The sequence below is a fragment of the Chelon labrosus genome (assembly GCF_963514085.1).
Source record: "Chelon labrosus genome assembly, chromosome: 18".
Lineage (NCBI taxonomy): Eukaryota > Metazoa > Chordata > Actinopteri > Mugiliformes > Mugilidae > Chelon > Chelon labrosus.
The window spans coordinates 9,715,879-9,728,215 of record NC_140351.1 but is presented as its reverse complement, the minus strand read 5'-3'; the positions used below and the strand labels follow the sequence as shown (position 1 = coordinate 9,728,215).

The following is a 12,337-nucleotide window of genomic DNA, read 5'->3' as shown; positions in this document are numbered from 1 at the left end:
CTAACAACTCACTAGGATAATGAGTGGGTACCGTAACGTAGGAAATGCAAAGGCGTAATGAAAAGATAAGGCTGTTGGGAATAACAATATTTTCCTCAGACATATTACATAAGAGGGCGGCACAGTGGTGAGGTGGTTAGCACTGATGCCTCACAGCGAGAAGGTCCCGGGTTTGAATCCATGGGCCGACTGGGCATTTCTGTGTGGAGTTTGCATGTTCTCTCTGTGTCTGCGTGGGTTCTCTCCGGATACTCCGGCTTCCTCCCACCATCCAAAGACATCCAAAGACATGCTCATTAGGTTAATTGGTGATTCTAAATTGGCTGTAGGTGTGTATGTGAGTGGTTGTCTGCCTCTCTGTGCTAGCCCTGCGATAGACTGGCGACCTGTCCAGGGTATACCCCGCCTCTCGCCCGATGACAGCTGGGATAGGCTCCAGCTGACCCCACGACCCTTAACAGGAATAAGTGGTTACAGAAGATGAATGAATGAATGAATACTACATAAGAAAATCTCTACCAGACTAAATTACAATGTATTAACTTACATTCACTAAAAAAATGAACTTCCGTGGGCTCTGCCATTTCTGAAAATGTCAGCACAAAACAAAAAAACAAACAACGGTATATGTCGGATAAACTGTGCTTATCTTTAGACTAAGAAAAGAGACGATTAATTAAAATGTTTTTGTTTTAGTCCTTTTTGCCACTTCTGCTTTTCTACTGTGTAATGTTTGGAAACACACCAGTGAGTCAGTCTCCTTTAATTGTTGTGGACATATGTGCGTATACGTATGAGTGGGCACTGAAATGCTTTATTTTAGTAACTGCACTTCCACAGGGATGTACTACGAGATAACTGTAATAAGCAGGTACTGTAGTAGCTCTGCAGCTGGTGAATAGCAACAAGGCAGCAAGTCTAAACTTCATATGAACACAACAGCTTTTGAGTCTTTCTGTACACCGTCTACAACAAGGATTTATCTAATAAACTGGTTTCACTCTTTTAATGCAGAAAGCTGCTGTCTTATTTTCACCTCCTGTACTCCGCCTCTCCCAAGTTAAGCTATATTTTAGTTCTCCAGTCATTATGGAGCCCCACTGTGTCCAATACCAAGGGCTCAGTGCTTGATTTCCTGCAAGTAGCTCAGCTGAAAAGGTCAAGATCCCTCTCCTGTGCGAGAGATATACAACCCGCTGACCTTAACATCTGCAGCCTCATGGAAGACTGAATCTTGTGCAAAGTTAGCAACGGCTGCTTGACATTATTGTCCAGAATGGATGTTAATAGAAGTGTAACTTAAAGCAAGATACTTTTCTGTCAGTGAAGTTTAAGATGAAATAAAATCTGAGCATCACTGTCTCAAGGGAGTGGTGCAAGCTGCAGTTGGTCCAGACTGATGTAATAAATGAAAGCTCTGAAGGAATAAAAAATAAGGTATATTTGCAAATGTATTGGCAAAAGTGATAAATATCCAATGATTAATTTGCGGAAAGAAATATGCTGTCTCCACTGCTTCATAACACGGTGCAAGAATCACATGAAGTTCACGGCAGTAAAGCTAATGAGCTTAATAGCAGAGGAACAGGATGTCCCCTGTCCTCGTTGCACAGGGAGAAGATATGAAGAAGCCAGACGAGGAATTTGTGTAAAATTGTAAGTTCATTTTTGAAGTTACTGTATGTGTCATGGTTTTGTGAGGTCACAGTGACCTTGACCTTTAACAACCAAACCGCCAGATAGTTCATTCTTAAGTGAATGTTTGAGAACACATGCTGCATTGAGGAAAATGGGACGGTGGATGGACATGTCTCCAGGCATCAAAACTGCAATTTCTAGATCTCAAGCTGAGATCAATAAATAGTTTGTCAGAAGCCAAAAAATATAAAGGGCAGCTACAAAAGACACACAAAGCACACAAATTAACTAGATGTTTAGTCCCCTTGAAACAGCTAGCGGAGTGCTATCTTGTTTCATGCCTCATGTTAAAAGAAATGTAGTAAGGCAGGTTCCCATCCTAGAAAAGCTGCCCTGATTGACTTGACCATACACGTTCCAGCCCCTTAGTGCAGGTTGAGTCAGCATAATTTAAATAATTTCCCAGAGAATGAAGTCGTAATAACTTGGGTTTCATTCGGTTCTAGTAGGTAGATCGTTTTTTTTTTTTTGTTTTGTTTTAAATGACATTCATTGCCAAACCTGTGACCTGTTATATCAGTGAACCATAAGGCCTGCAGGCAGAGCATTGGGCTGTTAGGCTGCGCTGCTCTCTGGTATGAGATAGAGAAGAGGCGAGGTGAAGTGAAGTGAGGCGTGGCGAGGGGAGAAGATATACAGTAATTCTGCTGGTGTGACATTCTCCCATAATCCCTCCCAAATGCCACCAGCGTCAAGAGACAGAGCGGCGGGGAGATGGTGGGAGGAGAAGAGATGGAAGGTGTCTATGAAGCAGCTGAAGAGTCATATGTAAAACCTATATTTTTCCAGCCCTGTGGATTAGTGTTACTGCTTGTGTGTGTGTGTGTTTTACTGCACAAAGTTTGAAGAATGTTAATAGAAGAAACGTTAGCGGCGGTAATTACCATAAAAACAATAACGCAACGATTGCATCAAAAGAGCATGACAGGCTCATTACGGACTACACACACAACACAAACACACGATGAGACCGTCAACAGATGAAACAACATTAAATGTGTGACGTGCGCCATCATTGTGTCTGAGTGTGACGACGCGGCGGCCATCATCCACATTTATCAGCCTTTGTCTCTTTGGTCGCCCCCCTCTCTTTTCTCAGATTTAGGATGAAGCTCAGCGTAGCAGGGAAGAAGGCAGACACGCTGGGTTGTTATCGTCCCAAGGTCACACTCACACATATACACACACACACACGCACAAACAGATAGGCCACCTCCGAAAAGGAAAATAACTACAATGGGCAATTTACCCAGAACAGGCAGGGATGACGGCCAGGACACAGATGCACACGCGCGCACCCACATACACACACACAAACACGCAGCTGTGCCTCAGGGCCAAGGTTCTGGCAATGCATCATTACTCTCCCTTGGAGGTGATTCCATATCCCAGCATGCATTTCTCATGTGGAGAGGAAATTACCCCTGGGCCGTGCTGAGAGCCAATAGAGTGTGTCCTCTCTCCTCTATCTGTCTCTCTCCCTTCCTTCCTTTTCTCTTCCCTTAAATCCCTCGCTCGCCCTGTGACTGTGCCTCTTCCGCCCTTAATCTCCCCCTCCCTTGCTCTCGCTACCTGAGTCACCAACTCATTCTTTTATTTTTCTCACGCTGACACTTGATTTCTCTCTGCTTCTTCTGTTTTTCCTATGTCAGACGCGCAACGCAGATTGATAACAAAGGACGAAAAGGTGCCGATGGCCTCTCTTTTTTCTGTCCTGCCCCGTCTGTTTTTTAGTCAAGCACCCGTAAATGGTGAGGTTAAACCAGCTGCCCGTTCTGTTATCCCCAAAAGGCAGAGAAGAGACAGAAAATGGATGAAACTTTTTCATTCTCTTCCCTAATCTATTAATCACACATACTGTGGGAGGAAACCAGAACACCCGGAGAAAGCCTATGTGTGCAGAGGAATATGCAAACACAAAACGCAAACCTACAGCGATTTTCTGTATCCTCCATTAATGTCCCTGTTTCAGTAATGGAATATACATATATGTACATGGACCATGAATGTTTAGAAACTGACAATCTGTATTAAAACATGATAGCAGAAGGAATATCTAACGGTGTCTGACTGCTGGTTAGGTGCAATCTTAGAGTATGGGAAATTATAAGAGGCATTTTTAACAATTTCACTCATTAATATCAAAGCAATATATGTAAAAAAATGATTAGTGGTCATGCATGCAATGATTCATCTGAGTGGAAATGTTTCTGAAACATGCTTTATGTAACCAAAGTGACCACAGAGCAGGTGTGGTGTTTAGGATCCATGTTTTACAATGTGTTCAGTTACTGCTAATCATGATTAAAGTATTTCCGAGAGTTGTGGTTCCGAGAGTTTCAAAAACTTGAACAGGAGAGAAATCCTTCAGTGATCAGGCCCATTTGGAGGCAGACACCCTCTCTACTTTTCAGGTTTAGGTTTACACCTTTCCTTCTTGATAAAGGTGACCCTGAACCAGTTAGTTATGCTACTATAGGTCTAGGCTGCTTGGGGGTTTCCCATGATGCACTGAGCATCTATCATGTCATCTCTCTTCACTAGCCATGCATTCATGCAACTTCTACAGCTGCATCATTCAGAGCATCCTGACCAGCTGCATCACCGTGTGGTACGGCAGCATTACAGCCATGGACTGAAAACGCCTGCACAGATTAGTGAAGACTGCTAAGAGGATCACCAGGACTCCACTCCCCCCTCTGCAGAGCATCTATAAGCACAGAGTCAGGAGAGCTGCCTCCATCACTAAGGACCCCACCCACCCTCAACACTGACCATCCCACCCTCAGGCCGGAGGTACAGGAGTGTGAAATATAGGACCTCGAGACTGCAGAAGTCCTTCTTCCTCACTGCTATCAGACTCCTTAACAGCTGACATGAGTCTATAAACGTGGACTAAAATCATGGACTAATTCATGCACAATGCACTGTTCACTTTTTCAGTTTATGTTTACATTTTTCAGTTCATTGTTTACATTCCCATTTGCACATCAATATATGCCAGCAGATGTATCCCTTCCAAATTAGTTGAACTGAACTGAACTGAATTGAATACGAGCAGTTGCAACTCTTGCGTCACTCTCACTTTCTGTCTCTCTCCGTGGTGCTGAAACATCCCAATGCATCTTTGAGTCTCTGTCCACTGTGCTGAAGACCCAGTCTAACATTGGGCCTTTCTTTCTACTTTAACTCCAGGACAAACTCCTGTTCTTTTTTGCACTAATCAAGTTATTATAAGATTTATTATATTTGAGAAACTTAAGCCATTTGATGGGGAAGAATGTTAAAAGCACCATTAACTTTCCTTTGTTGTTATATAAACTAGTCACTTTATTTCATTTTCTTGAATAAAATAAATCTGGAAATGTTGGGTACTAAAGACTAAAAGCATTTCTATCACATGCGAAAGTTGTGGGAAGAAATATGAAAGTAGTAATCCATTAACCCTTTATAAGGCACTCATTGAAATACTTGGAAATTCAAGATGTCAAACCTAGGGTGTGAGAAGACTTTTTTACTTACTGAAACTCTTGGTTTTCATAAAGAACATCAACACACACGTTATCACATTAGACAACAACAACAACCTTCTTCGTGGTACCTTAAGAAACAGCTATGCTCAGCTTTTAACTCTGATTGGACCTGAGAATGTTGCCTTGATCTTTGCTGATAGGTCAGGCGAAATGCTTCTAAACCTACCTGAGACACACAGGGGACGCAATTTAAAATGTGTGCTGAAGTTACCATATATGGTTCCTTGCCCCACAAAGGGTCAAACAAAGGGAATAAAGAGAGGAACCAGATGGTAAAAGCGAACGGTTGTCTGAAAATGAAGAGCACTATAAAATCAAGAATCTACTCCACTGCTTCAAGTAAACACAGAGGAAACATAATCTGTTTACAGTTTACACAACAGAAATCCCCAGGTGCGTCGTACAGTGAACCAGATACAGTGCATGGGAGTGGGTCTTGCTTTCGCTTAAGTGAGTAAGGGATCCCCAGTCTGAATATAATCCTATGGTTGGGACGCACCACAGGCAGCTAGTGTCTCAATTTCCATCTAAAGCAGGTATCCCCGTCTGCAGGGTCATACATAAACCATATGTGTCCGACACACACACAGAGCAACTGCTTACACAAACAGATAGTGTTCACAAGGAGAGAATACAGTTTCTCTCTCATACACACGGGTACATAAATAAACACTGGTGCCCAAGTGACAACAAGAGCAATCACTGCATAATAACTCTGCCTCCGTTTCCTCACACACACAATAACATGCCATTGTCCTTTAGACTGTCTGACACATTGCTCTGAATAAACCCGGGCGCCCTCCTCACGCAAATACGCACGCTTCACACCACTCGTCTTCTGTCCTCTGACACGGCCTAACACACACACACACACTCGTTCCACAGACATGCACAGAGTCACCGCTGACCACTGCAGGTTTTCCATAAATAGAGCGACGCGCCAAGGCTGTGAGCCAACGAACACTGACAATAAATAGCGAGCGGTGACAATGACATGTCACACCAGATCACATCACATCAAGGTACTGTAAATAGCAGCCCCATGTCGGCGGCTCAATTATATCTAGGAAACAATGGCGGCGCGGGGGTGGGGTGGGAGTGGGGGGGATTTAACGCCCTTCCCTTTATCTGTTACATCTATTTGCTTGAAATGTGAGGATTTCCTACTGAGAATGCCATTATCAAATACGTCTAGCAATACAGCCGTCACCGCTGGGTGAATATTGGATATTATTGTAAAGTATATTGGAAATACAGAAAGTGCGAATGAGTAATAGTTTGATTTAAATGAAAAGAGTTGATTATCTTATCTTGAATCGCTCTGTCTACGTTTCAGGCTGAGTGAGTGAGTGCGTGATCAGATAAGTCAAGAATATTCCCACAGTGGAAATAATACTGCGTTTTTTTTCTGCTTTTTTTTGTTAAAACTTTTTACTTATTTTTCTTCCTGTCAATCCGCATTTCTACAACGCAGTGAATTCCCCTAACCTACTGCCATGCTCCCTTTATTATGTTTACCCTTTTCTTTTTTTTTCTCCCCCCCCCCATTACACGCCTCCTAAGCTGTGGAACAATAACCGCTGCCCACCTTCTTGTTCCCTAACTCCCATCTGCCCTGACTTACTTTAATGTTCATCTCTCTCTCTCTCTCTCTCTTCCTCTGCTACTAGCATGATTTCCTCTCAAGGTATATGTTATTCCCAGAAACATACGACTTTCTTTCCCCGCTGAAAACTCTCCAAATCCCGTTTATTTATTTGTTCCCTCCATTACTGGTTTTGCCTTAATTTCTCACCGCCGCCTCGTATATTGGTTTTGCGAGTCTCTGCTCACCGATTTTCTCATCATCACACTCCCTACATTGTTTTTAATATTCATTTTAAGCAGGAAAACCCAGGAGGGGTAGGAATCACTGAGAAAGGCTTAAAGGGAAACGCACAAACAACACCCTTCTCTCCTCTTCTCCTCTATCGTTCTTCCATTTTTCCCTCCATCTTGATCTTCAGTTACCTACCATCCTCCATTTTTCTGTTTCTGCTACCTAATTCTCCTCCTCTCTTTGTTTTCCCCCACAGTCTGTTCTCCCCGTCTCCACTCTCTCCCCTTTATCCCTCTCTTCAGCTTCATTTTCACTAATTTCTTCTTCCCTCCTTCCTCCCTCCCCTCATCTATCTTATCGCCCTCTCCCCCTCCTCTCTTCTCCTCTCCTCTCCTCACTCCCATCCATTAGCGGCTATTGAGTTTTCTCTTTGTGTCGCTGTCATCACCTCTGCCCTATCATGCTCAGTCTTCTGAAACTGTAATGGCCCCTAACCGCGTTACAGACTGCTCCGTGCACACATATGCACATAATACAGTCAAATGTGCAAGTTATGAATTATAAAATAGTACAATGTCTCTTGCTAAATACCCGTTGCATTTACACACACACACGTAACACAAGCACACATAACCTCTGCCCTCACTCAGATTGTCCTTGTCTCTAATAGCTGCTAACTCATTTAGCACTTCATGTTAGCTCAACTAGATCCAATTACAGCACAAGAGAGAGAGAGTGAAGTTTGAGTAGGAGGCCATTTAACCTCCCGACAAAGAGAACTGTAACACATGGCTCCATTTCAATGATATTAAGTACAGTAAGATGACTGCATGCAAACATAGCAAGGCTACAAGAAATGAAAAGTGGTAGTTGCTGTTACTGTAATCTCTGAACTACAGATAGCCATAATGGGCAGAAGACTATGTTCGTAGGAAAAACACAGATCAGGCATAACATTATGACCACCTTCGTAATATTGTGTAGGTTTTCCTTGTGTCTCCAAAACAGTTGTGACTCATCAGAGAATGGACATGGGCCTTCTGAGGGTGTCCTGTGGTGTCTGGCTGAATGTTGTTGAGAATGTTGTTAGTGGGGGCTTTTGGGTCCTATGGGTTGAGGGGAGGGGCCTCTGTGGATCAGTTTGGGATCTAGTGAATTTGGAGGCCAGGCCAACACCTTGTGCTGTTCTTCATGTTTTTTTTTAGTTGTTCCTAAACTGTTTGTGTGTGTGTACCTGTGTCAGGCTGCATCCTGCAGGGGATGGCTGCTGCCATCAAGGAGTGTCATTGCTATGGGGTGGGGGTGACTGGTGTGGTCTAGGTGGGTGGTGCATGTCTAACATCCACACCAATGAATGCCAGTGGTCATAATGTTATGCCTGATCAGTGTACAGTTGGCATAAATTCTTTATAGTCACTGTCTCACCATAATCTTGTTGTCCTTGTTGGCCTATACAAGCAAATCTTTCTTCCTGCCAGTTTTAAATGTCAGCTCCTATAAATTAGTATTGCTTACAAACTAGCATGTCCCTGTTTTTAGCCGTGCAGAGCAAAAAATAATCATTAGAATCTGAGCACTGGAACACACATACACAAAAAATATAAGTTGTGAAGATTGTGTTGTACAGGTCTTCATTTCTACATTTGCAATCAAGACAGCGTTATCATTTTTACAAGGTATCGGACTAAGTTACAAAACAAATAATAATATAACTGCCATACAAATCCATTCACTACATCACTACACGCTCTGTTACAATTTTATGCACTTGTGCTTCCTGTGGAGCTCATGGCTGGTTCCAATGAATAAAAACAAACAACAAGCTAAATCTAAAGCATTTTCACACCACCGGGCTCCAGCTAGTAAAATTTAACATTTAAAATAGTCACGAACAACCATTTAAATCTGATTAAATAAGGATTTACTGAACTCTGCAGGGGGGGAATTCTTTTTGTGTTGATTTGCAACAGTATGCAGAGTAGTTGCACTTCTAAACCGTTGTCTTTCATTGTCTAAAGGAGGAAAAAAACACGACTTCGGCCTGGATCTCTCAAGTGCATGAGGCTTGAGGCAGTAATGGAAATAAAGGAATTTCCTATGTTTACTTGTAAATACAACAAGTGTGCTAATGACTCCATGGGGCCAATAATAAACACTTTCTTGCACATCACAGTAGTGTGAATTTTCCTCAGTGCGTTTCCAGATTAAATTATCTTATTAAACCTAAATGTATCATGCATGTGAACTAGCAAACTGCTTATAATTATCAACTTAAGATTCAAAATAAAGGATAATTCTATACTTTCAACAATTTCCTGGGACAGATGCATTAAAAATACAACAGCAACATGTATTTACTGTCTAAAGCATCACTGCTGTGCTTGAGGATCCAATATTAACCTGCAGCAAGCAGTGTCATTTATTTAGAAGCTTAAATATCAGACTACATATTTATTATGTTCTGATCGTCTGTAATTATCTAGATTTGGAAAAATACACCGATCAGCCACAACATTAAAACCACTGACATGAGAAGTGAATAACATTGATCATCTTGTGACGATTCAATGTTCTGCTTTTGTGCCTGGCATTTGTGTGGATGTTGATATGTAGCATAGAGCCTCCAAATTCACTAAATCCCAGACTGATCAAGTATCTGTGGGATGATCGACTGAGGCCCCTCCTCTCAACCTCAATAGGACCCAAAGGCCCCCACTAACAACATCCTGTTACCAGACACCACAGGACACCCTCAGAAGTATATCACCACTTTATTTCTTTTTCTATTGAGGGATCATTTTTCATTTGTTGTCCACAAACAACAAATAGTTCATAAACTTTGTGTAATTATGAAAAACAGTTTTGCCCTTTAGAAAGGGGACAGGTTAAGATGTTCACTTATGAGTCGCATTTGTTCATTTGTAGAGTCAATAACTGACCAAGTAAAAACAAAGAATTCTGTTTCGTCTGCAAAAATAAAATCTAACCTTCACGAAGTCGGATGTAATCTGAGTGAACCAGGAAGCCTGTCTTAACCCAGTCAATGAGACTACATTAATAATAAACCAGCGTGGCCTCATTATCAGCGAGTTTCATACGTCTTAACAAGGCGGTAGGGGAGATTTTACCACTCTCATTCGATCAGTTTTTTCTCTTTCTTAAATTTCTTTGCCATTGTTTTCAGTAATTCTCTCCCCTCATGCTTTCTCCCATTCTTTCTCACTTCCCATGACTGACAGATGCAGAGGAGACTTGATTCAAGCGTCTCAGTCCCTCTCGCTCTGTAATTAAAGGAATTATACATCAAGAGTTCTGTGAAATATGTATAAATAAAGAGGGGAGAGTGAGCGTAGCTTAATTGCTGAGACAAGAGAATGGAAGTAGGGCCATTTTACACACAGTGTGACACCGAGAAAGGCAAAAAAAAAAAAAAAAGAGCTTCTAAAGCTACCGGGGTGTGACGGGACTAACACATATAAAGTAACATATTTGTAGAGACCTAGTAATTGGAGAGAAAAAGTTTAATCTGACTCAACTTTTACAGCGTGACACTACGCAGGCAAATTGGTACTGTACAGATGATAGATAAAATAACTGTCACATAAACATTTAAAGAGCTGTGAAATATTTCTTTAAACTATAAATCATTCTAAAATTAGGTTAGTAATTGGTTTATGTGAGACATAAGTTATGGAGTCAAGTAGAAGTGAAGAAGCCACTTGTAAGAGTGCTAACTCTTCTTCAATAAATCTCAAACAAGTCCGGTTCCCTTTGTTTTTAGCTTTGTTTTTGTCTCCAGGAAATTAACGTAAATCAGTGCAAGTGAGTATCATGTAAATTTTGTCTCTAAAAAAACTTAAGTCCTGTCACACACCAAAAAATAGGCTCATTGTTCCACTAGTTCTTTCAAAAACTGCCTTTAAGCATCCATGAACAACTTCATGCTCCATGGTCTTGCACATAATACGGTCCAGTGATCGCCACCATGCACACAACACACAGCCCTCACCACCTCTTTCATCCTACCTGGGGTCTTTCTGAATAGAGTCGATGGAAGGTGACCGCTGCAGGCTGCCTTCAGGTGGCAGGGCAGGTCCCGACTTGCTGTATGGCGACTCCACCACAGAGGGGCAGTACTGCAGGGTGCGGTAGGGATCCGCCACATAGGGATCAGAGCCATATACATCTCCACCGCCGCCGCTCGAGGTGTAGCCCGGCCCCACCGTGGCGTAGTTGTTGGTGCCGCCGCGGCTGTAGTTTCCGGTCCCTGCGCCATGACTTCCTGTGCGCTGCAAAGGGGCGGAGTCGACACCAGGGGAGGAGGGTGCTAGGACAGGAAAGTAGGGACAGAGGACATAACTTAGGTCATGGACCTGGTCATGGACACGCATGGTCAGGTCTGCAGAGGAGGGTGTATTAGGGGAGAGAAGGAAGGGAGAAGGTAGAGGGCACGAGCACAGGAGAGGAGAAAGGCAGAGAGGCAAACAAAGAGATGAACATGTTGCAGGAAAAAACAACCACATGTAAAGATTTGCCTCATGTCCATGATTAATACAGACATCATTTTGCAATGGTAATCTACCATCAACTACACTGGTGTTGTAGTACAAAAAGTACAACTTCCCGAAGCATGTCATTTTTGCAGAGCAGACAGATCATGACAAAATAGTACTCCAACACGAAGTACAGTAGACTAGTACAAATTCGATTCGACAACAGTTTCCACAGTCTGCAAACACTGTTAGCATTGTCACTCAAATAGGTCATTAGCCTGTCACTCCCATTCAACGGAGAATGTAAACTTTGCCTGTAAGTTTGTTTGTGGGTAGCTGGAGGATGATTGCAGAAACTTTTTTTTTTCTGCACGGGGAGACATCTGGCAGGTGCAGAAAAACACACAAAAAAAAAAAAAACAGAAAAAAAAAGAAAAATAAACCTCCGAGCTATCTCTCTTTAGTGACTTGAAAATTGAATGGGGATTTGCTCGGGGATGTAAGCAGCCTGCAGGGGCACAGTAGCTGTCACCTTCCCTCCCTTTTGCGCTGGCGCGGTGGATCCGCGATATATCAAGGTGTTAATGTGAGTCTGGGGGCCTTGTTTCTCTTGCTGTAAAAACACTGAGGCAGACCGTGTGAGGGGGGCCAATCTCGTTTGTCATTATGCACGCCGAGACACACACACACACGCATGCAAAAGCTCCATAAACGTGCTCTTCGGGGTGTCGGCGATATATCACAGAACCTTGAAATCAATATGTGGCCATGCGATTGACTTAGGCTTTAGCAGT

General features: G+C 42.6%; 1 protein-coding gene across 1 annotated transcript in view; it reads right to left on the bottom strand.

Moving 5' to 3' along the window:
• Positions 1–12,337, bottom strand: part of ctnnd2a (catenin (cadherin-associated protein), delta 2a) — a gene marked incomplete at its 5' end in the record, with an annotated part of 166,900 nt that overhangs the window by 88,358 nt on the left and 66,205 nt on the right. Inside the window, 1 exon segment of the mRNA XM_084566628.1 lies at positions 11,077–11,377. Coding sequence (XP_084422754.1) covers positions 11,077–11,377 — 301 coding nt within the window.